This window comes from Manis javanica, chromosome X, assembly GCF_040802235.1.
Source record: "Manis javanica isolate MJ-LG chromosome X, MJ_LKY, whole genome shotgun sequence".
Lineage (NCBI taxonomy): Eukaryota > Metazoa > Chordata > Mammalia > Pholidota > Manidae > Manis > Manis javanica.
This window is the reverse complement of record NC_133174.1, coordinates 13,959,630-13,983,845: the sequence shown is the minus strand read 5'-3', so window position 1 is coordinate 13,983,845 and position 24,216 is coordinate 13,959,630. Positions and strand designations below refer to the sequence as shown.

At 37.5% G+C, this 24,216-nt stretch overlaps 1 protein-coding gene across 4 annotated transcripts in view; it reads left to right on the top strand.

The window, feature by feature from the left end:
- The window catches only part of RPS6KA3 (ribosomal protein S6 kinase A3), a 123,858-nt gene that overhangs the window by 93,957 nt on the left and 5,685 nt on the right, over window positions 1-24,216 (top strand). For all 4 annotated transcript variants that reach the window (XM_037020465.2, XM_073227929.1, XM_037020462.2 and 1 more), the window contains 6 exons: window positions 4,163-4,252; window positions 6,221-6,379; window positions 8,123-8,284; window positions 15,068-15,144; window positions 15,669-15,786; window positions 18,320-18,460. In XM_037020465.2, the coding sequence (XP_036876360.1) occupies window positions 4,163-4,252; window positions 6,221-6,379; window positions 8,123-8,284; window positions 15,068-15,144; window positions 15,669-15,786; window positions 18,320-18,460 (747 nt within the window). The remainder of the gene's footprint in view (window positions 1-4,162; window positions 4,253-6,220; window positions 6,380-8,122; window positions 8,285-15,067; window positions 15,145-15,668; window positions 15,787-18,319; window positions 18,461-24,216) is intronic.

The window sequence follows — 24,216 nt, the reverse complement described above, 5'->3', positions numbered from 1 at the left end:
CCTGTGCATACAGTAAAACAACAAATTTGACTGGATCTATACTGTTGGAACTCAACCAAGAATTAGGAGAAGTGCAAGTTGTAGAGCTCCAAAATCTTAAAACTACAGACTATCTACGGTTAAAAGAACATATGGGATGTGAACAGTTCCCAGAAATGGGTTGCTTTAATTTGTCTGATTTCTCTCAAACTGTTCAAGTACAGTTGGACAATATCCATCATATCATAGACAAATTTTCACAAATGCCTAGGGTGCCTAACTGGTTTTCTTGGCTTCACTGGAGATGGCTGGTAATTATAGATCTGCTTTGTTTATGTAACTGTATTCCTATTATGTTAATATGTGTGCGCAATTTAGTAGATTAAAACCTATACATGCTTAAGTTACTCTACAAGAAGATATGTCAAAGAAATCAGTCCTCCCATGTTTTCTTCCATCTGCTACCTCTATAGCTTTTCTTCTTCCTTCCTAATTACAACCCTTAAATAGAATTCGTGCCTCATACCGAATTTACTGAGTATCATAATTCCTCCAAGTGGTAAAGATACCTCAAGACAAATGCTGGGCATAGAAGCCACAGGGCATAAATCTGCAAAGAAGTAAAAAGCTAACCTTTTCAAACAATATGGCTTATCTCTCACTTACCAACTTTACATCTCCCTGTAAGGCCCCGGAAGATGACTGGTTAGCCAGAAACGGGTAAGATTCCTCAAGGGAGGAACAACCTAAGACAGGCACAGTCACAGGGCGGCCATCAGGTGAGAAATTGGAGATCAACAGTGGTGAAGCTTAGAACCCCACCCCCCCTGTTTTGAGAGAAATCTTCTGTATCCGTGGATGTTTTATTGCTCTTGTCTAGCTTGGATTAACACATAGTCTACAGGCACACACCTGATCATCTACATTTGCTCTCTTACAACACTAAACTATGTTTTCTACCTTTATCTTGCATCTACCTACCCCACTTCAGCATTTTATTAAAAATAATAATAATAATAATAATAAAGGGAGAAATGTGGGATCCACATATAAATCAAGTATAAAAATCAAACGAATATTCATATTTGACCTGATTGTTTATAGTTCATAATGCATGATCAAAACTGAAAGTTTCTGTGATGACTGCCCTTGTACTGTTCACCGTGTAAGAACTTATTCACTATGTAAGAATTCGTTCACCATTTAAGAACTTGTTCGTTATGCTTGAGAAGATTGGAGACTGACAATAATTAGGCTTGAGATGGATTAATGATTGTGCATTGAGCATTGAGTCCCCTATACAGAATTTTATTGTTGTTAACAACCATTTGATCAATAAATATGAGAGATGCCCTCTCAAAAAAAAAAATATCTTGGATGTAACCATGAGCAACTTCTTTATGAACATATCTCCCCGGGCAAGGGAAACAAAAGCAAAAATGAACAAGTGGGACTATATCAAACTAAAAAGCCTCTGTACAGCAAAGGACACCATCAGTAGAGCAAAAAGGCATCCTACAGTATGGGAGAATGTATTCATAAATGACATATCTGATAAGGGGTTGACATCCAAATTACATAAAGAGCTCACGCACCTCAACAAGCAAAAAGCAAATAAGCCAACTAAAAAATGGGCAGAGGAGATGAACATACACTTCTCCAAAGAAGAAATTCATATGGCCAACAGGCACATGAGAAGATGCTCCACATTGCCAATCATCAGAGAAATGCAAATTAAAACCACAATGAGATATCACCTCACTCCAGTTAGAATGGCCAACATCCAAAAGACAGACAACAACAAATGTTGACAAGGATGTGGAGAAAGGGGGACCCTCCTACACTGCTGGTGGGAATGTAAACTAGTTCAACCACTGTGAAAAGCAGTATCGAGGTTCCTCAAAATACTCTAAATAGAAATACCATTTGACCCAGGAATTCCACTCCTAGGAATTTACCCTAAGAATGCAGCAGCCCAGTTTCAAATAGACATATGCACCCCTATGTTTATCGCAGCACTATTTATAATAGCCAAGAAATGGAAGCAACCTAAGTGTCCATCAGTAGATGAATGGATAAAGAAGATGTGGTACATACACACAATGGAATGTTATTCAGCCATAAGAAGAAAACAAATCCTACCATTTGCAACAACATGGATGGAGCTAGAGGGGAGTATGCTCAGTGAAATAAGCCAGGCAGAGAAAGACAAGTATCAAATGATTTCACTTATCTGTGGAGTAAAAGAACAAAGAAAAAAACTGAAGTAGCAAAACAGCAGAATCACAGAACCCAAGAATGGACTATTACCAAAGGGAAAGGGACTGGGGAGGATGGGTGGGAAGGGAGGGATAAGGAGGGGTGGGGAAGAAAGGGGGCATTATGATTAGCATGTATAATGGGGGGAGCACAGGGAGGGCTGTACAGCACAGAGAAGACAAGTAGTAACTCTATAGGATCTTACTACACTGATGGATAGAGACTGTCATGGGGTATGTGTGGGGGGACTTGGTGATGGGTGTCTAGTAAACAACAATGTTCTTCATGTAATTGTAGATTAATGATACCAAAAAAAAGGGCAGAGGAACTGAATAGACACTTCTCCAAAGAAGAAATTCAGATGGCCAACAAGCACATGAAAAGATGCTCCACATTGCTAATCATCAGAGAAATGCAAATTAAAACCACAATGAGATATCACCTCACTCCAGTTAGGATGGCCAACATCCAAAAGACAGACAACAACAAATGTTGACAAGAATGTGGAGAAAGGGGAACCCTCCTACACTGCTGGTGGGAATGTAAATTAGTTCAACCTTTGTGGAAAGCAGTATGGAGGTTTCTCAAAAAGCTCAAAATAGAAATACCATTTGACCCAGGAATTCCACTCCTAGGAATTTACCCTAAGAATATGACGTAGCCCAGTTTGAAAAAGACATATGCACCCCTATGTTTATCACAGCACTATTTACAATAGCCAAGAAATGGAAGCAACCTAAGTGTCCATCAGTAGATGAATGGATAAAGAAGATGTGGTACATATACACAATGGAATATTATTCAGCTGTAAGAAGAAAACAAATCCTACCATTTGCAACAACATGGATGGAGCTAGAGGGGATTATGCTCAGTGAAATAAGCAAGGCAGAGAAAGACAAGTATCAAATTATTTCACTTCTGTGTGGAGTATAAGAACAAAGCAGAAACTGAAGGAACAAAACAGAAGCAGACTCACAGAACCCAGGAATGGAGTAACAGTTACCAAGTTGAAAGGGACTGGGGAGCATGGATGGGAAGGGAGGGATAATGGGGAAAATGGGGCATTACGATTAGCACACACAGTGTAGGTGGGGGGACACGTGAAAGGCAGTATATACAGAGAAGACAAGTAATGATTCTATATCATCTTACTACACTGATGGACAGTGACTGTAATGGGGTATGTGGTGGAGACTTGATAATGGCGGGAGTCTAGTAACCATAATGTTCAAGTAATTGTACATTAATGATATCAAAAAAAGGGGTCAGAAAGCTACTTTAGTGTTTTAAAGGGCTTTATCATAATAATTAAATAATTCTAGCCAAGTAAAATTCTAGTTGTGGTTTTCTGCTTAGTTTCCTTCTGTCTGCCTTCAAAAAAATAAGCTTATTCTGCTTAATTAACTTTTTGTAAGTAGCTTACAACTAATGGGATATTCCATTGAAGCATTTTATTGAAGGAAGTAAAGTTAGTTCAATAAATAGATGCTAATGGTGGTATTATAGATACATCTTGCTCATAATTATCTGTATTGATAGGGGCTAGAAGTTGACTGAGTTCCCAAAGTTTTAAGATGTTCAAGGATGTAAGAAAGATAATGTTAACTGTGTTCTTGATAGTTTCCTTGAGACTTTTGAGTTTTCAGTTATGTCCTAAACTTAACTGCAAACTTAAACTAGAGAGACCCTGTAGGAACGTTACTCATGCATAGAATTTACTCGCCAATCTTACCTTCTATATCAAGACTTTCTTTCAAATCTTGATTACAGAGTCTAGTCAGGGAAGTGAATAAAACTGATTGATAAATTGCTTATATATACAGTGTTTACATAAGATATACCTAAGGTCTGTAGCTGTAAGTACTTAAGATCTATTACTGCATAATTCATGAGTTTTGTGATAAATTAAGTATTTGCCTTTTAGATCATTGATAAAAGCAAGAGAGACCCAACAGAAGAAATTGAAATTCTTCTTCGCTATGGACAGCATCCAAATATTATTACTCTAAAGGATGTAAGTAGATTCTTTAACTCACGTCATTTGAATCATTTGTCTAACATTTGGAATGTTTTCAAATATTATGTAATATACAAAGAACTCAGTATAGTAAGTAAAAAGATTAGAGGACAACATATATAACATAATTCCAGTTATAAGGAAAAATAGGTTTATATAGTTGATTTTTCTACTTCTTCAAGATAAAAAGTGTTGCTGCCATTATTGCAAATATTTAATATTTATATTTACTGAAACATTTGTGTACTGATATTTGGGATTGACCAGTCTCATAGTCCATAGGCTCCCTAAACTGTCTTCTACATTACTGCCAGAGAGCCAACACTCAGATCTGACCATGTTACCTCGCTGACTACAGTTCATACCCCTCCTCCTGCGTCACCTCTCGTCCCTGCCTGCCTTCACACTCCCTCACACACCCCATGCTCCAGCCATGGTCCAGTATATATACATTTTTAACATGCCTCATTTTCTCATGCTGCTCTGTCTAAATTTACGGTTCCCTCAGTTGAGAGTACCACTTCCCTTCTTTGCCTTGTTAACTACCACACACCCAAGAGTTTGCTAAGGCATTACTTCTTCCAGGAAGCCTGCCTTGCCTGTCACCACACCCTGGACCAGTGAGGTATCCTTTCCCTGCTGCCTATGGCCTTTACCATAGCAGAGCTGTTGGCAAAGGGTGTGAAGTCTCCAGGCAATACTAAGTCCTCTTCCTGATGGTGCTTTACACAGACTCAAAGGCCATATCTGGGTGTTGTAGACTGGATATGTCACATGGCAACTAAGCCAGAGGACTTCTAAGGTACCTTTACCTTGCATCTCTAGATTTTGTGAATTCCAATGTTTACCTTCCCTTCTTCCTAATCAAAACTCCAGTTTCCTCAGATTAATTTATCACTGCTCGTTGTTAGAAAGGGATTGTTAACCTAGTCCCACTAAAATGTGAAGCTTTTTAAAGTTAAGAGACTCTAATATAACCTCCACAAATTCAACCAAGTAAATTAAAAAGAATGTGTACAAAACACTTTCACTCAGCCTTGCATTGAAAATTCCATAAGCTGTCACTATTTTTTGTATCTTTGCTCTTTCCTTCATTTCAAATTCCAAAGTCTCTAAAATTTTCCCCACTTTTATTACAGAATCCCCAACATTTTTAAATTCTAATTTCTATTTCTGTTTCTCCCTACTCTTTGGGGTTAACCAGTCTCACAGTCCATAGGCTCCCTAAACTGTCTTGTACAGAAAATTTTGAGACCAGATACCTTGTCTTCTCCATATTTGGGGCCCCAGCACATGGTACCTCTTATGGAACTAAGTAAAGGTATTCAGTGACTTAATGGTGAAACGGGAATAAAAGGGACCGAAAGGGGTCATTTCAGTTCAGGATTGCCTGAAGTAAAATCCACAATTACAGGGAGCTTCATATTTGTACATTAGGAATAAACTAGTATGCTTCTGGGTGATTGGATGGAATTTCTCTTTGCTACTTGATCTCCCTACTTAATTCTTGTCACAACTTGGCTTTCAGTTTAATCAAAACCAGAATAATTCATTGTACTGTGTATATAAACATAGAAGATCTGCAATTGCAGAGGTTCCTAGAAAATCACAAAAATGTGTCTTTGTACCAATCCCTGTCATTATCAATACATAGGAAGGTTTCTAACAGCAAAAGTTTAGTGCCCTTTCATATACAATGCCCAGAGTGATTTTGATTGCCGTGAATTAAGTTTCAGAGAAGGAAATTACAGGTTGTTATTCTGACATTCAGTTTCATCTATTCCTATTTTAATACTATGTTTGTAAAACTGTTTGCAAATTTTATATCCTCCATTGGTTGTGATAAAATTCCTTGAATATAAAATGAGTTTTAATTTCACTCTAACATACTAAGCTTTGTTTTGAGCACACATAAACCTTCAGATAATTTTTTACATTGTGGTGTTGTGGTGTTGAATTTTACAGGTATATGATGATGGAAAATATGTGTATGTAGTGACAGAACTTATGAAAGGGGGTGAATTGCTGGATAAAATTCTTAGACAGAAATTTTTCTCTGAACGAGAAGCCAGTGCTGTTCTGTTTACTATAACCAAAACTGTTGAATATCTTCATGCACAAGGGGTAAGTTTTTTAGCATTTTGTATATACATACATACACACACACAAATACCTTTTTTATTAACTTTTCTTTCTTAATGTTTGAGCTAAAGTTACAAAGATAGAAGTTACTTTATGCATTATTGGAAAGTAACTAGTATTAGCTTAATTATTCTACTACTGTTCTTCCTCTATGTAAACTTCTCCCATTGAGCTTGAAATGCTACTTTGAAATCCTAGTTTGTTTATATTTAGTTCTTATGCTTCCCAAGAAAATGTGAGCGGGGCCATCTGACGTAGAAGCAGAACCATTTTTGCGAGTCCACTGTGTACTCTTTGAGAACTGGGCCCATCTCAAGTTTAGAAGAAGAGCCAGAGAATTATGGTTGTATTCACTTAAAAAAGGAAATCCTTCAAATGAATGAGGCGAAATAGTCACCTGGCTTCTGGCTGGTGGATGCTTTCCTTATTTCTTCCTGCATACGAGTTTTTAGTAAATGGCAGAAAAATCATACTTTTAAAAGAAGAGAGGTCTGGGAAAGAAAAGAGGTAAAGAGAAAATGAAAGGAGGGAGGGAGGAAAGAAGAGTGAAGAGTAATGAGAAGTGAGAAAAAAAATAGGGGATTACTTCTTAACGAGTTTATTTTCAATACATTTTCTAGTTTTGTCTTTACCTCTAGAAGCTAACAAGTAGTATTTGTTAATGTCATTCTAGAACTTCTTGACTTCTAGCTGGTCAAGATTCAGCTAATACTATAGCTAAAAATTAATGGAATTCAGTATTCACTGAAGAATTTATGACTTTGCAGTGACTTGCAAAATAAGTCATCTAAGTTCTTTTCCTAATGCCTCAGGAAGTAATTAGTTAATTCAAATGGTATGAAGAAGTAACGTTCTAGATATTAGGAACTAAAACTGAGATGACTGATTGGAATATAAACTGAGAATTTGTTGATAGAAGAAACACTTAAGTCTAATAAGGAGTGTCAAGCTTATGATAAAAGAAATATTCAAGTAGGCGATTGAAGGGGGAAAATAATACAAAACTCTAAAGGAACAGTATCTTTTTGTATATGTGACATTGTCACTTGGATATCAAATAGGCAATACTTAAAATTAGGATTTTTTTTCCTTTTTATTCCTAAACCCCATGCCTGTTCATTGAGCCTGTCAGCATGTTTGTTGTGTATATCCATTCTAACGTGCCATTCCACCTACTAAGAATGACCGCCCTCCTCTGTTCTGCCTAATTCATTGTGTTCTTCAGGTCTTGCATTGGATGGTACCTCTTCTGGAAACCCTCCCTAATCTCCCTAGTTATGTCCCCATCTCTCACCCAATTATTCTCTGCCTCCCCCAGTGCTGTGTAGGCTTCTAGCATGTAAAGGCAAGGATCTTATGGGTCTTGCTCACCATGTGTCTGTAGCTCCTTATATAATACCCTGGTACGTGATAGGCACTCAGTAAAGGTTGAATGAATGAGTAACCTGGAGACAGATATTATTGCTATTGGCATTTCTTATTAACCTACTAACTCAGTTGGACAAAGAGCAGAAAAGTAAATGCTATTCTTTCTTCCTCCACTCCTTGCCTCAGTTCTGTGGTAGAGAGTTATACCTACATTATTAGCATTTTATCCTGTTGAGGCAGTTTAAAGATCAGCACTCATCGTCTTGTTAAGGACATTGCCTGACAGTTTGTGAATAAAGAGTTTGCCATAATGGAAATGTATTGTTAATGTACCTCTTTAATTTGTATTCCGATTAGGTGGTTCACAGAGACTTGAAACCTAGCAACATTCTTTATGTGGATGAATCTGGCAATCCAGAATCGATTCGAATTTGTGATTTTGGCTTTGCCAAACAGCTAAGAGCCGAAAATGGTCTTCTCATGACTCCATGTTATACTGCAAATTTTGTGGCACCAGAGGTAATCGTGAAAGAGTTTGCTTGCAGTATTTCAGCATATTTAAAAACTCATTTGCTATATTTTATACAGAATAATAAATAGTTGTTTAATTGAAGACTTAACAGAACAAATAATTAGAATAAAATACCAGCCCTTTTTCTTCTATACTTCATACTGTCATCACTCCACTACTGCCATTATCCTTTTCCTGCCCTGACTTATGTTTTTCTGCATATTAACACATCTGTAGCTGTCCATTATCACTAACACTTTGGTGCTTATCAGTGCATGAAATTAAATGGAAACTAGCTTATTGTCCTCCTTTGTTGGATTAATATCTGGACTCTGTTCTGTTCCACAGGTCTGTGGGTCTGTTCTTGTGCCAGTACCAAATTGTCTTGATAACTGTGTCTTTGTAGTAGAGCTTGAAGTTGGGGAGCATAATCCCCCCACTTTATTCTTCCTTCTAAGGATTGTTTTGGCTATTTGGGGTCTTTTGTGGTTCCATATGAATTTTAGAACTATTTGTTTCAGTTAGTTGAAGAATGCCATGGGTATTTTGAAAGGGATTGCATTGAATCTGTAGATTGCTTTAGGCAGGATGGCTATTTTGACAATATTAATTCTTCTTAGCCTGGAGCATGGGATGAGTTTCCATTTGTTTTAGTGTCCTCTTTAATTTCTCTCAAGGATGTCTTGTAGTTTTCAGGTATAGGTCTTTCACCTCCTTGGTTAAGTTTATTCCGAGGTATTTTATTCTTTTTTTATGTTATTGTGAATGGAATTGCTTTCCTGATTTTTCTTTCTACTAATTCATTGCTAGTATATAGCAATACAACAGATTTCTGTGTTGTAAATTTGTATCCTGCATTTGCTGAACTCAGACATTAGTTCTAGTAGTTTGGGGTAGGTTCTTTAGGGTTTTTTTTAGGTATAATTATCATGTCATCAAGTTAAACACTGTCAGTTTAACTTCTTCCTTACCAATCTGGATGCCTTGTATTTCTTTGTGTTGTCTGAGTGCCAAGGCTAGGACCTCCAGTACTATGTTCAATAAAAGTGGGGAGAGTGGACATCCCTGTCTTGTTCCTGATATTACGTGAAAAGCTTTCAGCTTCTCGCTGTTAAGTATGATGGTAGCTGTGGGTTTGTCGTATGTGGCCTTTATTATGTTGAGGTACTTGCCCTCTTACCCATTTTGCTAAGAGTTTTTATCATGAATGGGTGTTGAATTTTGTCAAATGCTTTTTCAGCATCTGTGGAGATGATCATGTGATTTTTGTCCTTTTTATTGATGTAGTGGATGATGTTGATGGATTTTCAAATGTTCTACAATCCTTGCATCCCTGGAATGAATCCCACTTGATCATGATGTATGATCTTTTTGATGTATTTTTTAAATCAGTTTGCTAATATTTTCTTGAGTATTTTTGCATGTATGTTCAACAGGGATATTGGTCTGTAACTCTCTTTTTTTGTGGTGTCTTTGCCTGGTTTTGGTATTAGACTAATTCTGGTTTCATAGAATGAGCTTGGGAGTATTCCCTCCTCTTCTGCTTCTTGGAAAACTTTGAGAAGGATGGGTATTGTGTCTTCTCTAAATGTCTGATAAAATTCAATGGTGAAGCCATCTGGTCTGGATATTTTGTTCTTGGGTAGTTTTTTTATTACTGGTTCAATTTCTTTGCTGGTAATTGGTCTCTTCAGATTTTCTCTTTCTTCCTGGGTCAGCCTTGGAAGGTTGTATTTTTCTAGAAAGTTGCCCATTTCTTCTAGGTTACTCAGTTTGTTAGCATGTAATTTTTTATAGTATTCTCTAATAATTCTTTGTATTTCTGTGGTGTCCATAGTGATTTTTTCCTTTCTCATTTCTGATTCTGTTTGTTTGCTGGCTCTCTTTTTTTCTTGATAAGTCTGGCTAGGGGTTTATTTATTTTATTTCGTTAAAGAACCAACTGTTGGTTTCATTTGTTCTTTGTGTTGTTTTATTCTTCTCAGTTTTATTTATTTCTTCTCTGATCTTTATCATGTCCCTCCTTCTACTGAGTTTGGGCCTTGTTTTTTTCTTCTTTTTACAGTTTCATTAATTGTGAATTTAGACTGTTCATTTGGAATTGTACTTCCTTCTTTAAATAGGCTGAATTGCTATATACTTTCCTCTTAGGACTGCCTTCGCTGCATCCCACAAATTGGTGTGTTGAGCGGTTGTTTTCATGTGTCTCCATAATTGCTTGATGTCTGTTTTAATTTGGTCATTAATCCATTGATTTTTTAAAAGCATGTTGTTAAGCCTCCATGTGTTTGTGAGAGTTTTTGTTTTCTTTGTACAGTTTATTTCTAGTTTCATACCTTTGTGATATGAGAAGTTGGTTGATACAATTTCAATCTTTTGAATTTGCTGAGGCTCTTTTTGTGGCCTAGTATGTAATCTATTCTGGAAAATGTCCCATGTGCTCTTGAGAAGGATGTGTATCCTATTGCTTTTATTTTTAGGTGGAGCGTTCTTTAGATATCTGTTAGGTCCATCTGTTCTAATGTGTTGTTCAGTGCCTCTGTGTCCTTACTTATTTTCTGTCTGGTTGATCTGTCCTTTGTAATGAGTGGTGTGTTGAAGTTTCCTAAAGTGAATGCATTGAATTCTGTTTCCCCCTTTAATTCTGTTAGTATTTGTTTCATGTAATTATGTGTTCCTGTTTTGGGTGCATAGATGTTTATAATAGTTATATCCTCTTGTTGGACCTGACCCCTTTGTCATTATGTAATGTTCTTCTTTGTCTCTTGTTACTTTCTTTGTTTTGAAGTCTATTTTATCTGATATAAGTATTGCAACTCCTGCTTTTCTCCCCATTGTTTGCATGAAATACCTTTTTCCATCCCTTCAATTTTAGTCTTTGTATGTCTTTGCATTTGGAGTGAGTCTCTTGTCAGTAGCATATAGATGGGTCTTACTTTTTTATCCATCCTGTAACTATTTCTTTTGATTGGTGCATTCAATCCATTTACATTTAGGGTGATTATCAATAGATATGTACTTATTGCCATTGCAGGCTTTGGATCCGTGGTTACGAAAGGTTCAAAGACAGCTTCTTTACTATCTAACAGTCTGACTTAACTCGTTTATTATGCTATTATAAACACAACCTGAAGATTCTTTCTTCTCTCCCTTCTTTTCCTTCCTCCTCCACTCTTTATATGTTAGGTGTCATATTCTGTGCTCTTTGTGTATCTGTTGACTGACTTTGTAGGTAGCTGATTTAATTTTGCATTTGGTTAATAATTAATTGGTCTACTTCCTCTACTGTGGTTTTATTTTCTCTGGTGACAGCTACTTAGCCTTAGGAGCACTTCCATCTGGAGCAGTCCCTTTAAAATACACTGTAGAGATGATTTGTGGGAGGTAAATTCTCTCAACTTTTTCTTATCTGAAAATTGTTTAATCCCTCCTTCAAATTTAAATGATAGTCTTCCTGGGTAGAGTATTCTTGGTTCAAGGCCCTTCTGTTTCATTGCATTGAATGTATCATGCCACTCCCTTCTGGCCTGTAAGGTTTCTGCTGAGAAGTCTGATGATAGCCTGATGGATTTTCCTTTGTAGGTGATCTTTTTTCTCTCTCTGGCTGCTTTTAATACTCTCTCCTTGTTCTTGATCTTTGCTATTTTAATTATGATATGTCTTGGTGTTATCTTCGTTGGGTCCCTTGTGTAGGGAGATGTGTGCACTTCCATGGCCTGAGGGACTATTTCCTTCCCCAGATTGGGGAAGTTTTCACCAATTATTTCTTCAAAGATACTTTCCATCCCTTTTTCTCTCTCTTTTTCTTCTGGTACCCCTATAATGCAAATATTGTTCCATTTGGATTGTTTGCACAGTTCTCTTAATAGTCTTTCATTCCTAGAGATCCTTTTTTCTCTCTCTGCATCAGCTTCTTTGTATTCCTGTTCTCTAATTTCTATTCCATTTACCATCTCCTCTACCTCATCTAATCTGCTTTTAAATCCCTCCATTGTATGTTTCATTTCAGCTACTGTATTTTTTAAGGTATCTGTCTTCCCCCTGAATTCATCCCTTAGCTCTTGAATATTTTTCTGGAGCTCCAGTAATATGCCTAAGAGTTTTATTTTGAATTCTTTTTCAGGAAGATTGGTGATTTCAGTCTCATTGAGCCCTCTTTATGATGTTTGAGGGATTTTGGATTGAACAAGGTTCTTCTGCCATTTCATAATCCGATTGGATAGTGAGAAATATTAGCTTTGTGTAGCCGGTGCCCTCTAGTTCCCAGAAGCTCTCCTCTTCAGAGCTTCCCAGTACCTGGAGCAATGGCAGTGGTCACAGGAAAGCAATGCCTGTGCCTACCCTAAGGAGCAAGCCCTTTCCTGCTTTCCTACTGCAGTGTCTGCCTTTGCTGTCAGGGCCATTGAGCTGCATGCAGGGAGCAGACTCTGCATTAAGGCCCTGAGCTGCCCTAGGTGGAGCTGGCCTCTGGCTGGCCTGGAGCAATGGTGGGGGTCACAGTCGAGTGACCTGGATGCCTGCTGGGAGGACCAAGCCCTTTCCTGCTTCCTGGCCATAGTGCCTGCCTCCGCTGTCAGGGCCAGTGAGCTGCGCACAGGGGGAAGTCTCTCTGTTAAGCTGTGTAGTTGCTGTAGGCAGGGCTGGCCTGGAGCAATAGCAGGGGCAGTGGGTTTGCGCACAGGTACCAGCAGGGACGAAAAAGCATCATGCTCCTTATTGCAGTGGGGGGCCTCAGGGCTGCGGTGCCAGCCAGGGAGATGGAGTGCCTAAAGATCCTGAAAGTTCCCAACCTGCTGTTCTGAGTGTATCAGGATGATTTTGTCCACCTATTCTTTCTCCTGAATCCTTGCCCCTTTAGCAGCCCTCTCCCTGTTGGGAAGTCTTTCAATGTGCTCACCTTTCTTTTGTCCCACCTTTCTTTTGGCAGATGTTTGTGGGAACCTTTTCGCAGTCTTGGTCTCTGACTTCAGTTTGCTGCACCCTTCTAATCTCCAGAGTACCATGCAATGTGCGTGTTTGTGCTCCCGGCGTAGATTTCTAGGGCTGGGTATTTAGGAGTCCTGGGCTTATATTCCCTCCCTGCTCCGATTCTCTTCCTTCTGTTGGTGAACTGGGGTGGGGGCAGTGCTTGGGTCCTGCCGGGTCACAGTTTTATTACTTTACCCTTTTCTGTGAGATGTTTTCTTTTCGCAGATGTAGACTGGCTTCAGCAATCTTATTTCTAGTTACTCTTTTAGTAATAGCTGTATTTGCTGTATTTTCATATTATATATGGTTTTGGGAGTAGATTTCTGCCTCACTTCTCATGCCGCCATCTTTTTTCCTCCCCTAGACTTGACCTTTTAACTCTGTCTCCTAATTGCTATTTAGTCCGCCAAGTTAAAATTTTGAAGTTCTCCTAAAATCCTTCTTTTCTATCATTTTTCCACATCCAGTCTGCCGCCTAACCCTTTCCATTCAGATTCATAAATATTTTAGACCCATTTTCCCTTACTCTATACATCCAATCTCTACTAAGTCCTTCCTGTTTTATCCTTATGTCTTTTCCTCTTCATGTGCTGCCTCAGTGAAGAGCCTCATAACCTTTCACTTAGTTTGCTACAAATTGCCTCCTGTCAGGTGGCCTTCTCTCCAGTCTGTCTTCTTGCCAGCATTTCCTCTAGAAAGAGTTATCTTTCTAGTATACACATCTACTCATTTTATTTCCCTGTTAGTGACATCTGATTGCCTACAGGGAAAAAAATTGAAATTTCTTAATAAGGTTTTTGTAAAAGCCCTTCAATCTCTCTATATCCCCAATGTGGAGATCTGGACACACTGAACTCCTTGCCTGTTCCTAAGCGTGCTCTGCCCCCCCTCTGCCCTTTGAGTGTACTCTGCCCTCCCACACCTCCTCCCTTTGCCCTTTGAATTCTTACTTATAGGCTCAGTACCAGCAGACCCTCACCTTCCCTCTCTCCCCATATCTAAAATTAATTACTTCTCATCTTTATACCCATAGCGCTTTAGAGATAATTTTGTTCTAATACTTAACCATGTTGATTTGATAACTATATAAATGTCTTGTTTCCTCTGCCAGATTCTGGTTTTCTTAAGGAAACTAGAGTTGTTTTATATTTGTCATAGTTCATTCCTGATAATCGTTGGTGATTATTAAATAAATGCTTGAATGAACCAAATTATGTATACACATACACACAATTTTGCACTATGTCATTTATACTAAATTGTGTGTGTTCTCAGAGAACAGACTATGGTTGCCATAGCAAAGGTGGGGGTGACAGGATGGGTGAAATAGGTGAGGAGGGAAAAATTAATGAAAATGTTTGATACCTTGATCTGGGTGATGGTTACATGAGTATATACACATGTCAAAATTCATGGAGCTATACACTAAGATGTGTGCATTTTATTGTATGTACCTGAATAAATAAATAAGTTTTATGTGTTCTTAAAAGTATTCTTTTTTGTAACCATTTCTGCAGCCCCATACAAAATATAAACTCATTTAAATAAGAAATTTTCCATTTATTTCATAGGTTTCTGTGTCCCACAGTAGCACTCAATAAATGTTAATTTGAATACCAACATTTAAATGTCATATATATGAATTATTAGTAATAGCAGATTCTAGAATAGGATTAATATATCACCTTGTTTGTTAATCATGTTATATTGAGGCTTTTCTTATATGCATTGATTTTTTTAAAAGTATATAGTTTAGTTTACAACCTATCCACATCTATTTAATACACAGTTGTGTGTTAAAACTAATTTTTACTTTTTTATAGGTTTTAAAACGACAAGGCTATGATGCTGCTTGTGATATATGGAGTCTTGGTGTCCTCCTCTATACAATGCTTACTGGGTGAGTGTGTACTATATGTTGTAAGCATTTATTCGTCAATATTTTGTATAAAATATCTAGGTTTATTTTTTAAATCTATGTTGTAATGTCTTTCCATGTTTTCTCATGTTATCTAATAATATAACTTTGTGCATGTGTGTGTGTATACCACATTTATAGCTATATCATTACTGATTTTCTACAATGTAGTATTTACTTATGTCTTGAGGTCTTAAACTGATTTTTTTCCATGCTTTTTTGTACTCTTGTTATGTCTTAAACATACACTATTTTAAGTATTTTATTCTATAATGTGCCAATTCTTAAAATATTTATATTATTGTATAGTAAATCTTTTTAATATTTCATAGCTAACACTTGACCTGGTGCTTTTTGGAGCTTCATGTTGTTGATATTTTTCACTTTAATAGATTTCAATAAAGTTGTAATTTAATTACTCAGAGTACTTTTGCACACTCAAACTTAGATTACCAACCAAAAAAAGAAATTGTATTGAGTAACATTTTTATTTTATTATAAATCAGTTACACTCCATTTGCAAATGGCCCTGATGATACACCAGAGGAAATATTGGCACGGATAGGCAGTGGAAAATTCTCACTCAGTGGTGGTTACTGGAATTCTGTTTCAGACACAGCAAAGGCAAGTATGGCTTCCTAATAATCAGCTTTTGAAAAAATAATTTTCCATAATCTCTGGTGAGAAGAAATATCAGTTAGAACTTTGTTTATAAAGTAGTATTTTGAGGTGGTGTTACCAAATAACTTGAGCTCAGAAATGGACCAATTATTTTGATTCTTTTTCCAGAAGGCATTTGTTTGGCGTTATTATCTATACATCTAAAGCTCCTTCTTACTGACAAACATGATGAATAATAATGGTGGTAGTCTTCATGATTTGTGTGCCTATTCTGTGCCTCACACTGCACTTTACCTAAATTTTCCCATTTAATCCTCTTAACAACAATACAAAATAGGTGGTAGTATCCCCATCAGTTCAAAGAAGGAAACCAAGGCCCAGAATTTTAGCATGAAGTTGTCCATAGGTACACACAAGGTATGTGTGGGCACTTCAAACTAAATAGCTGATTTCAAAGGTCTTGTTCCCTAGAATAACTACACTATGTTCTGATTTTAGTCCATATTATGAAGAAAGGGGTCTCATCTTTTTTACAATAAACATTAGTATAGTTGTATAGTGTCTGCTTGAAATCCATTTAAAAAGCCTTTCTCATTGTTAAGATCTTCATTCCGTGAATAGCACTGATTTGCTTTCCAACTCTGCTCTAGTTTCACTTTTTTCATGGAAATTTTTCTTTTAAAAATAAGAGCAAAGTTTTCCACTTCAGAATAAGAAAAACAAAGAGAAGATGAGGAAGATACATACTAGTAAAAATGCTTACTGGTTTTTCTTAGAGTAGCCATTGCAGGGTAGCAGTAGGTAGAGAACTGTCCCTGAACAACTTGGCCAAAAGTATCCTGGTTAACACACTGATTTGATTAAAATCATAACAGAGACTTGTTGTGCCCCTGGGCAGTTTTGCAACCTTTTATGCATTTGAAGCATGTTTGCCCAGTTTCAGAATTTGCAAGGGGAGATCCGTAATTGTTTTGCTTTTGATTTCTAACTCTGTTGAGTAGCTTATTCCAGTACTTAGCTGTTCATGATAGCTAGAGGTAAGAACTGTAAATATGTAATAGCAGAGGAGTACTTGGAATAACATCTCCCCAGTTCCCAATATCTAGTCAATCACCAAGTTCTGTCGGTTCTTTCTCTTAAGTACTGCAGTTCCATCTGTATTTCTCCATCTCTTATACCATTCCAAAGCAATCTTCTCTGGCCAGTGTTAAATTGGAGTCTTCAGGCTTGCCCTCTCCAATCATTCCTCCACACTTACTGAGTATAATATCTCTAAAGCACAAAGCTTACCACATCATGCCTTTGCCTCTAATGATTTATCACCTCCAGAAAAAGTCCAAGTTTACTAATATGGCTTACAAGGGGCTTCCTTCATGATCTGGTCCCTTCTCACCTCTCTGACTTTATCTCCTGCCACATTCTGCTTTACAGTTTATGCTACAGCCACTTTGCCCACCTTTCACTTCATTAATTGTGACATGTTCTCATACATCTGAGGACTTTTCCTCCAAACACACCCTGTTATATATCCCTGAAATGCTCTGTTTCTCCCTTCCCTTCTGTAACCCAGTGCCCATGTATCCTGCAGGGCTCACATTTCTCTAAAGGAGCCACCTCTAAGCAACCCCACCCTATTCAGATCAGGTGTCTCACGGTGTTCCTCTAGCTGCCCCTCATATTTATTCATTCCTTCACAGAACTTGTTATTTGCGTTGTAATTGATTCTTTGTCTCACTCTTACTGGGCTGAGAACTTCATGAGGTCAGAGTTCATTCCTATCTTGTTCACTCCAATACCCATGCCTAGCAGAATGTCTGGTCTTTAATGGATATGCAATAGATATATTTTGAATGAAAAGTAAAACAAGTGGTAGATGGCTTTTATAAATCACAAATATGTTATTTTGGAGAGTATAAAACTATAGCAAGTATGTGTATCTGTGTTCCATGCATAAGAAAGTATTTGGTTGGATCAAAAGCATTTGTCTCTGCAAGCCTGGAATTCTGGGTGTTCTTCATGTTCTTTTGCTCCTCTGTATTTCTGATTATTTTATAATACCCATGAGTTGCTTTTGAAGTAGAAAAAAATAAAAAGAACTCTGTAATCTTGCAGGGGGGGGACATTTAGAGGTCTCCAATTAAATATCTATTATTTGACAGTTCTAGTTTTCAGTATTACAGTCAGCACAAATAAAGTCTAAAGTAGTTAAAAATTACTTAGAAATAAACCTACAAAAATACAGAAAACTTAGACTGTCTGAGGGAAGAAAAAGACAAAGTACTTAAAGATACATAAAATATATACCTTTATCCTCTATAATACACCGAAATTACTGTTACTCAAAGAGAAGAAAACAGACAGGTTTTTGCATTTAAAAAAAAAATTGTCAAGTAGAATTGCTTTGAGCCCAAAGGTCTTCTACTGGGGAAAAAATAGTGTCATAGAAGCTAAGGAAGAACTTTCAACAGTATCAAGTGCTATAGAAAAACAAGCAAAAAGGCTTAAGCTTGTTTTTTTATTATTCTTCCTTTTATAGGACCTGGTATCCAAGATGCTCCATGTGGACCCTCATCAGAGACTGACTGCTGCCCTTGTGCTCAGACACCCTTGGATTGTCCACTGGGACCAACTGCCGCAATACCAACTCAACAGACAGGATGCACCACACCTTGTCAAGGTGAGCAGCCCCATTCAGGCCCATGTCCTCCGGGAGACACTAGGAGATGCCCTGTCCATGCCTGCAGTGCCTTTTCCTTTCCCTCTCAGCCAGCATCTGACTCCCAAGAGGGAGTCTCTCACAGTGGCTGTCTTAGAAAAGGAAAAGTAAAGGCATGCCAGGACATCATAATAAAACTAGTTTAAGAATGACTTCTGAGGTGGTAAATAGAATAGAAACTAGAGAACAGGAATACAAAGAAGCTTGAGGCACAAAGAGGAAAAATATCTAAGAATGAAAGAATATTGAGAGAACTGTGTGACCAATCCAAACGGAACAATATTCATACTATAGGGGTACCAGAAGAAGAAGAGAGAGAAAAGGGGATAGAAAGTGTCATTGAGGAGGTAATTACTGAAAACTTCCCCAATCTGGGGAAGGAGATAGTCTCTCAAGCCACGGAGGTGCACAGATCTCCCAATACAAGGGACCCAAAGAAGACAACATCAAGACATATAATAATTAAAATGGCAAAGATCAAGAACAAGGAGAGAGTATTAAAAGCAGCCAGAGAGAGAAAAAAGATCACCTACAAAGGAAAATCCATCAGGCTATCATCAGACTTCTCAGCAGAAACTTTACAGGCCAGAAGGGAGTGGCATGATACATTCAATGCAATGAAACAGAAGGGCCTGGAACCAAGAATACTCTACCCAGGAAGACTATCATTTAAATTTGAAGGAGGGATTAAACAATTTTCAGATAAAAAAAAGTTGAAAGAGTTTACCTCCCACAAACCACCTCTCCAGTGCATTTTGGAGGGGCTCCTATAGATGGAAGTATTCCTAAGGCTAAATAGATGTCACCCAAGGGATAGACAAAGAGCACAGAATATGATTCATAACATACAAAGAATGGAGGAGGAAGAAAAAGGAGGAAAAAAAACAAGAACCTTTAGGTTGTGTTTGTAATAGCACACGAAGTGAGTTAAATTAGACTGTTAGATACTAAGGAAATTACCCTTGGACCTTTCGTAACCACAACTCTAAAGCTTGCAGTGGCAATAAGTACATACCTATCAATAACCACCCTAAATGTAAATGGTCTGAATGCACCAATCAAAACACATGGAATCACTGAATGGATTAAAAAACAAGACCCATCTATATGCTGCCTATAAGAGACTCACTTCAAACCCAAAGACATACACAGACTGAAAGTAAAGGGATGGAAAAAGGTATTTCATGCAACCAACACAAAGAAAAAAGCAGGAGTTGCAGTACTTGTATCACACAAAATAGACTTCAAAACAAAGAAAGTCACAAGAGACAAAGGACATTACATAATAATAAAGGGTTCAGTCCAACAAGAGGATATAACTATTATAAATATCTAATGACCCAACACAGGATCACCTACATATGTGAAACAAATACTAACACAATTAAAGGGGGAAATAGAATGCAGTGCATTCATTTTAGGAGGCTTCAATACACCACTCACTCCAATGGACAGAAAATAAGTAAAGAGACAGAGGCACTGAACAATGTATTAGAACAAATGGACGTAACAGACATCTACAGAACACTCCATCCAAAAGCAACAGGATATACACATTCTTCTCAAGTGCACATGGAACATTTTCCAGAATAGACCAATACTAGGCCACAAAAAGAGCCTCAGTAAATTCAAAAAGATTGAAATTGTACCAACCAGCTTCTCAGATCACAAAGGTATGAAACTAGAAATAAATTACATAAAGAAAATGAAAAAGCATACAAACATATGGAGGCTTAATAACAGGCACCTAAATAATCAATGTATCAATGACCAAATAAAAACAGATATCAAGCAATATATGGAGACAAATGACAACAATAATTCAACAACACAAAATCTGTGGGACACAGCGAAGGCCATACTAAGAGGGAAATATATTGCAATACAGGCCTGCCTCAGGAAAGAAGAACAATCCCAAATGAACAGTCTAAACTCACAATTAATGAAACTAGAAAAAGAAGAACAAATGAGGCCCAAAGTCAGTAGAAGGAGGGACATAATAAAGATTAAAGCAGAAATAAATAAAATTGAGAAGAATAAAACAATAGAAAGAATCAATGAAAGCAGGAGCTGGTTCTTTGAGAAAAACAAACAAAATAGATAAATCCCTAGCCAGACTAATCAAGAAAAAAAGAGAGTCTACACACATAAACAGAATCAGAAATGAGAAAGGAAAAATCACCACAGACACCACAGAAATACAAAGAATTATGAGAGAATACTATGAAAAATTATATGGTAACAAACTGGATAACCTAGAAGAAATGGACAACTTTCTAGAAAAATACAACCTTCCAAAGTGGACCCAGGAAGAAATACAAAATCTGAATAGACCAATTACTGGCAAAGAAATTGAATTGGTAATCAAAAAACTACCTAACAACAAAACTCCTGGACCAGATGGTTTCACTGCTGAATTTTATCAAACATTTAGTGAAGACCTAATACCCATCCTCCTTAAAGTTTTCCAAAAAGTAGAAGAGGAGGGAATACTCCCAAACTCATTCTATGAGGCCAACATCACTCTAATACCAAGACCAGGCAAAGACTCCACACAGAAAAGAAAATTACAGACCAATATCCCTGATGAACATAGATGCAAAAATACTCAACAAAATATTAGCAAACCAAATTCAAAAATACATAAAAAAAATCACCCATCATGATCAAGTGGGATTCATCCCAGGGATGCAAGGATGGTACAGCATTTGAAAATCCATCAGTATCATCCACTACATCAACAAAAAGGACAAAAACCACATGATCATCTCCATAGATGCTGAAAAGGCATTTGACAAAATTCAACACCCATTCATGATAAAAACTCAACAAAATGGGCATACAGGGCAAGTACCTGAACATAATAAAGGCCATATATGACAAACCCACAGCCAACATCATACTTAACAGCGAGAAGCTGAAAGCTTTTCCTGTAAGATTGGGAACAAGACAAGGATGCCCACTCTCCCCACTTTTATTCAATGTAGTTCTGGAGGTCCTAGCCACAGCAATTAGACAACACAAAGAAATACAAGGAATCCAGATTGGCAAGAAAGAAGTCAAACTGTCCCTGTTTGTGGATGACATGTTATTGTACATAAAAAACCCTAAAGAATCCACTCCAAAACTACTAGAACTAATATCTGAATTCAGCAAAGTTGTGGGATACAAAATTAATACACAGAAATCTTGCATTCCTATACACTAACAATGAACTAACAAAGAGAAATCAGGAAAACAATTCCATTCACAACTGCACCAAAAAGAATAAAATACCTAGGAATAAACCTAACAAAGGAAGTGAAAGACCTATACCCTGAAAACTACGGGACACTCTTTAAAGAAATTAAAGAGGACACTAATAAATGGAAATTCATCCCATGCTCTTGGCTAGGAAGAATTAATATTGTCAAAATGGCCATCCTGCCTAAAGCAATCTACAGATTCAATGCAATCACTATCAAAATACCTACAGCATTCTTCAATGAACTAGAGCAAATAGTTCTAAAATTCATAGGGAACCACAAAAGACCCCAAATAGCCAAAGCAATCCTGAGAAGGAAGAATAAAGCAGGGGGTATTATGCTCCCTGACTTCAGGTTCTACTACATAGCCACAGTAATCAAGACAATTTGGTACTGGTACAAGAACAGAGAGAGCCATAGACAGTGGAAAAGACTAGAGTCCAGATATAAACCCAACCATATATGGTCAATTAATGTATGATAAAGGAGCCATGGATATACAATGGGGAAATGACAGCCTCTTCAGCAGCTGGTGTTGGCAAAACTGGACAGCTACATGTAAGAGAATGAAACTGGATTATTGTCTAACCCCGTACACAAAAGTAAACTCAGAATGGATCAAATACCTGAATGTAAGTCATGAAACCATAAAACTCTTAGAAAAAAATATGGGCAAAAATCTATTGGACATAAACATGAGCAACTTCTTTATGAACATATCTCCCTGGGCAAGGGAAACAAAAGCAAAAATGAACAAGTGGGACTATATTAAACTAAAAAGCTTCTGTACAGCAAAGGACACCATCAGTAGAACAAAAAGACATCCTACAGTATGGGAGAATATATTCATAAGTGACAGATCCAGTAAAGGGTTGTCATCCAAAATATATAAAGAGCTCACACACCTCAAGAAACAAAAAGCAAATAATCCAGTAAAAAATGGGCACAGTAAAGAAGATGTGGTACATATACACAGTGATATATTATTCATCCATAAGAAGAAAACAAATCCTACCATGTGCAACAACATGGATGGAGCTAGAGGGTATTATGCTCAGTGAAATAAGCCAGGTGGAGAAAGACAAGTACCAAATGATTTCACTCATATGTGGAGTATAAGAACAAAGCAAAAACTGAAGGAACAAAACAGCAGCAGAATCACAGAACCTAAGAATGGACTAACAGTTACCAAAGGGAAAGGGATTGGGGAGCATGGGTGGGAAGGGAGGGATAAGAGCAGGAAAAAAGAAAGGGGGCATTACAATTAGCATGTATAATGTGGGAGGGGTCATGGGAAGGGCTGTGCAACACAGAGAAGACACGTAGTGATTCTGTAGCATCTTACTATGCTGATGGACAGTGACTGTAATGGGGATTGTGTGGGGGACTTGGTGATGAGGGGAGTCTAGTAAACATAATGTTCCTCATGTAATTGTAGATTAGTGATACCAAAATTTAAAAAAATGGGCACAGTATCTGGACAGACACTTCTCCAAAGAAGAAATTCAGATGGCCAACAGACACATGAAAAGATGCTCCACATCACTGATCATCAGGGAAATGCAAATTAAAACCACAATGAGATATCACCTCACACAAGTCAGGATGGCCACCATCCAAAAGACAAACAACAACAAATGTTGGCAAGGATGTAGAGAAAGGGGAACCCTCCTACACTGCTGGTGGGAATGTAAATTAGTTCAACCACTGTGAAAAGCAGTATGGAGGTTCCTCAAAAAACTCAAAATAGAAATGCCATTTGACCCAGGAATCCCACTCCTAGGAATTTACCCTAAGAATGCAGCAGCCCAGTTTGAAAAAGACAGATGCACCCCTATGTTTATCACAGCACTATTTACAATAGCTCAGAAATGGAAGCAACCTAAGTGTCCGTCAGTAGATGAATGGATAAAGAAGATGTGGTACATACACACAATGGAATGTTATTCAGCCATAAGAAGAAAACAAATCCTACCATTTGCAACAACATTGATGGAGCTAGAGGGTATTATGCTCAGTGAAATAAGCCAGGTGGAGAAAGACAAGTATCAAATGATTTCAGTCATCTGTGGAGTATAAGAACAAAGCAAAAACTGAAGGAACAAAAGAGCAGCAGAATCACAGAACCCAAGAATGGACTAACAGTTACCGAAGGGAAAGGGACTGGGGAGGATGGGTGGGAAGGGAGAGATAGGGGAGAAATCGGGACAGTACTATTAGCACACATAATGGGGCAGGCGGGGCACAGGGAAGGCAGTATAGCACAGAGAAGACAAGTAGTGACTCTATGGCATCTTACTTATTGATGGACAGTGACTGTAATGGGGTATGTGGGGGGGACTTGGTAATAGGGGAGTCTAATAACCATAATGTTCAAGTAATTGTACATTAATGATATCAAAATAACAAATAAAAAATAGAATGACTTCTGAATTTATCAATCAGATAAGCTTATGGATTTCCTAACTTCTT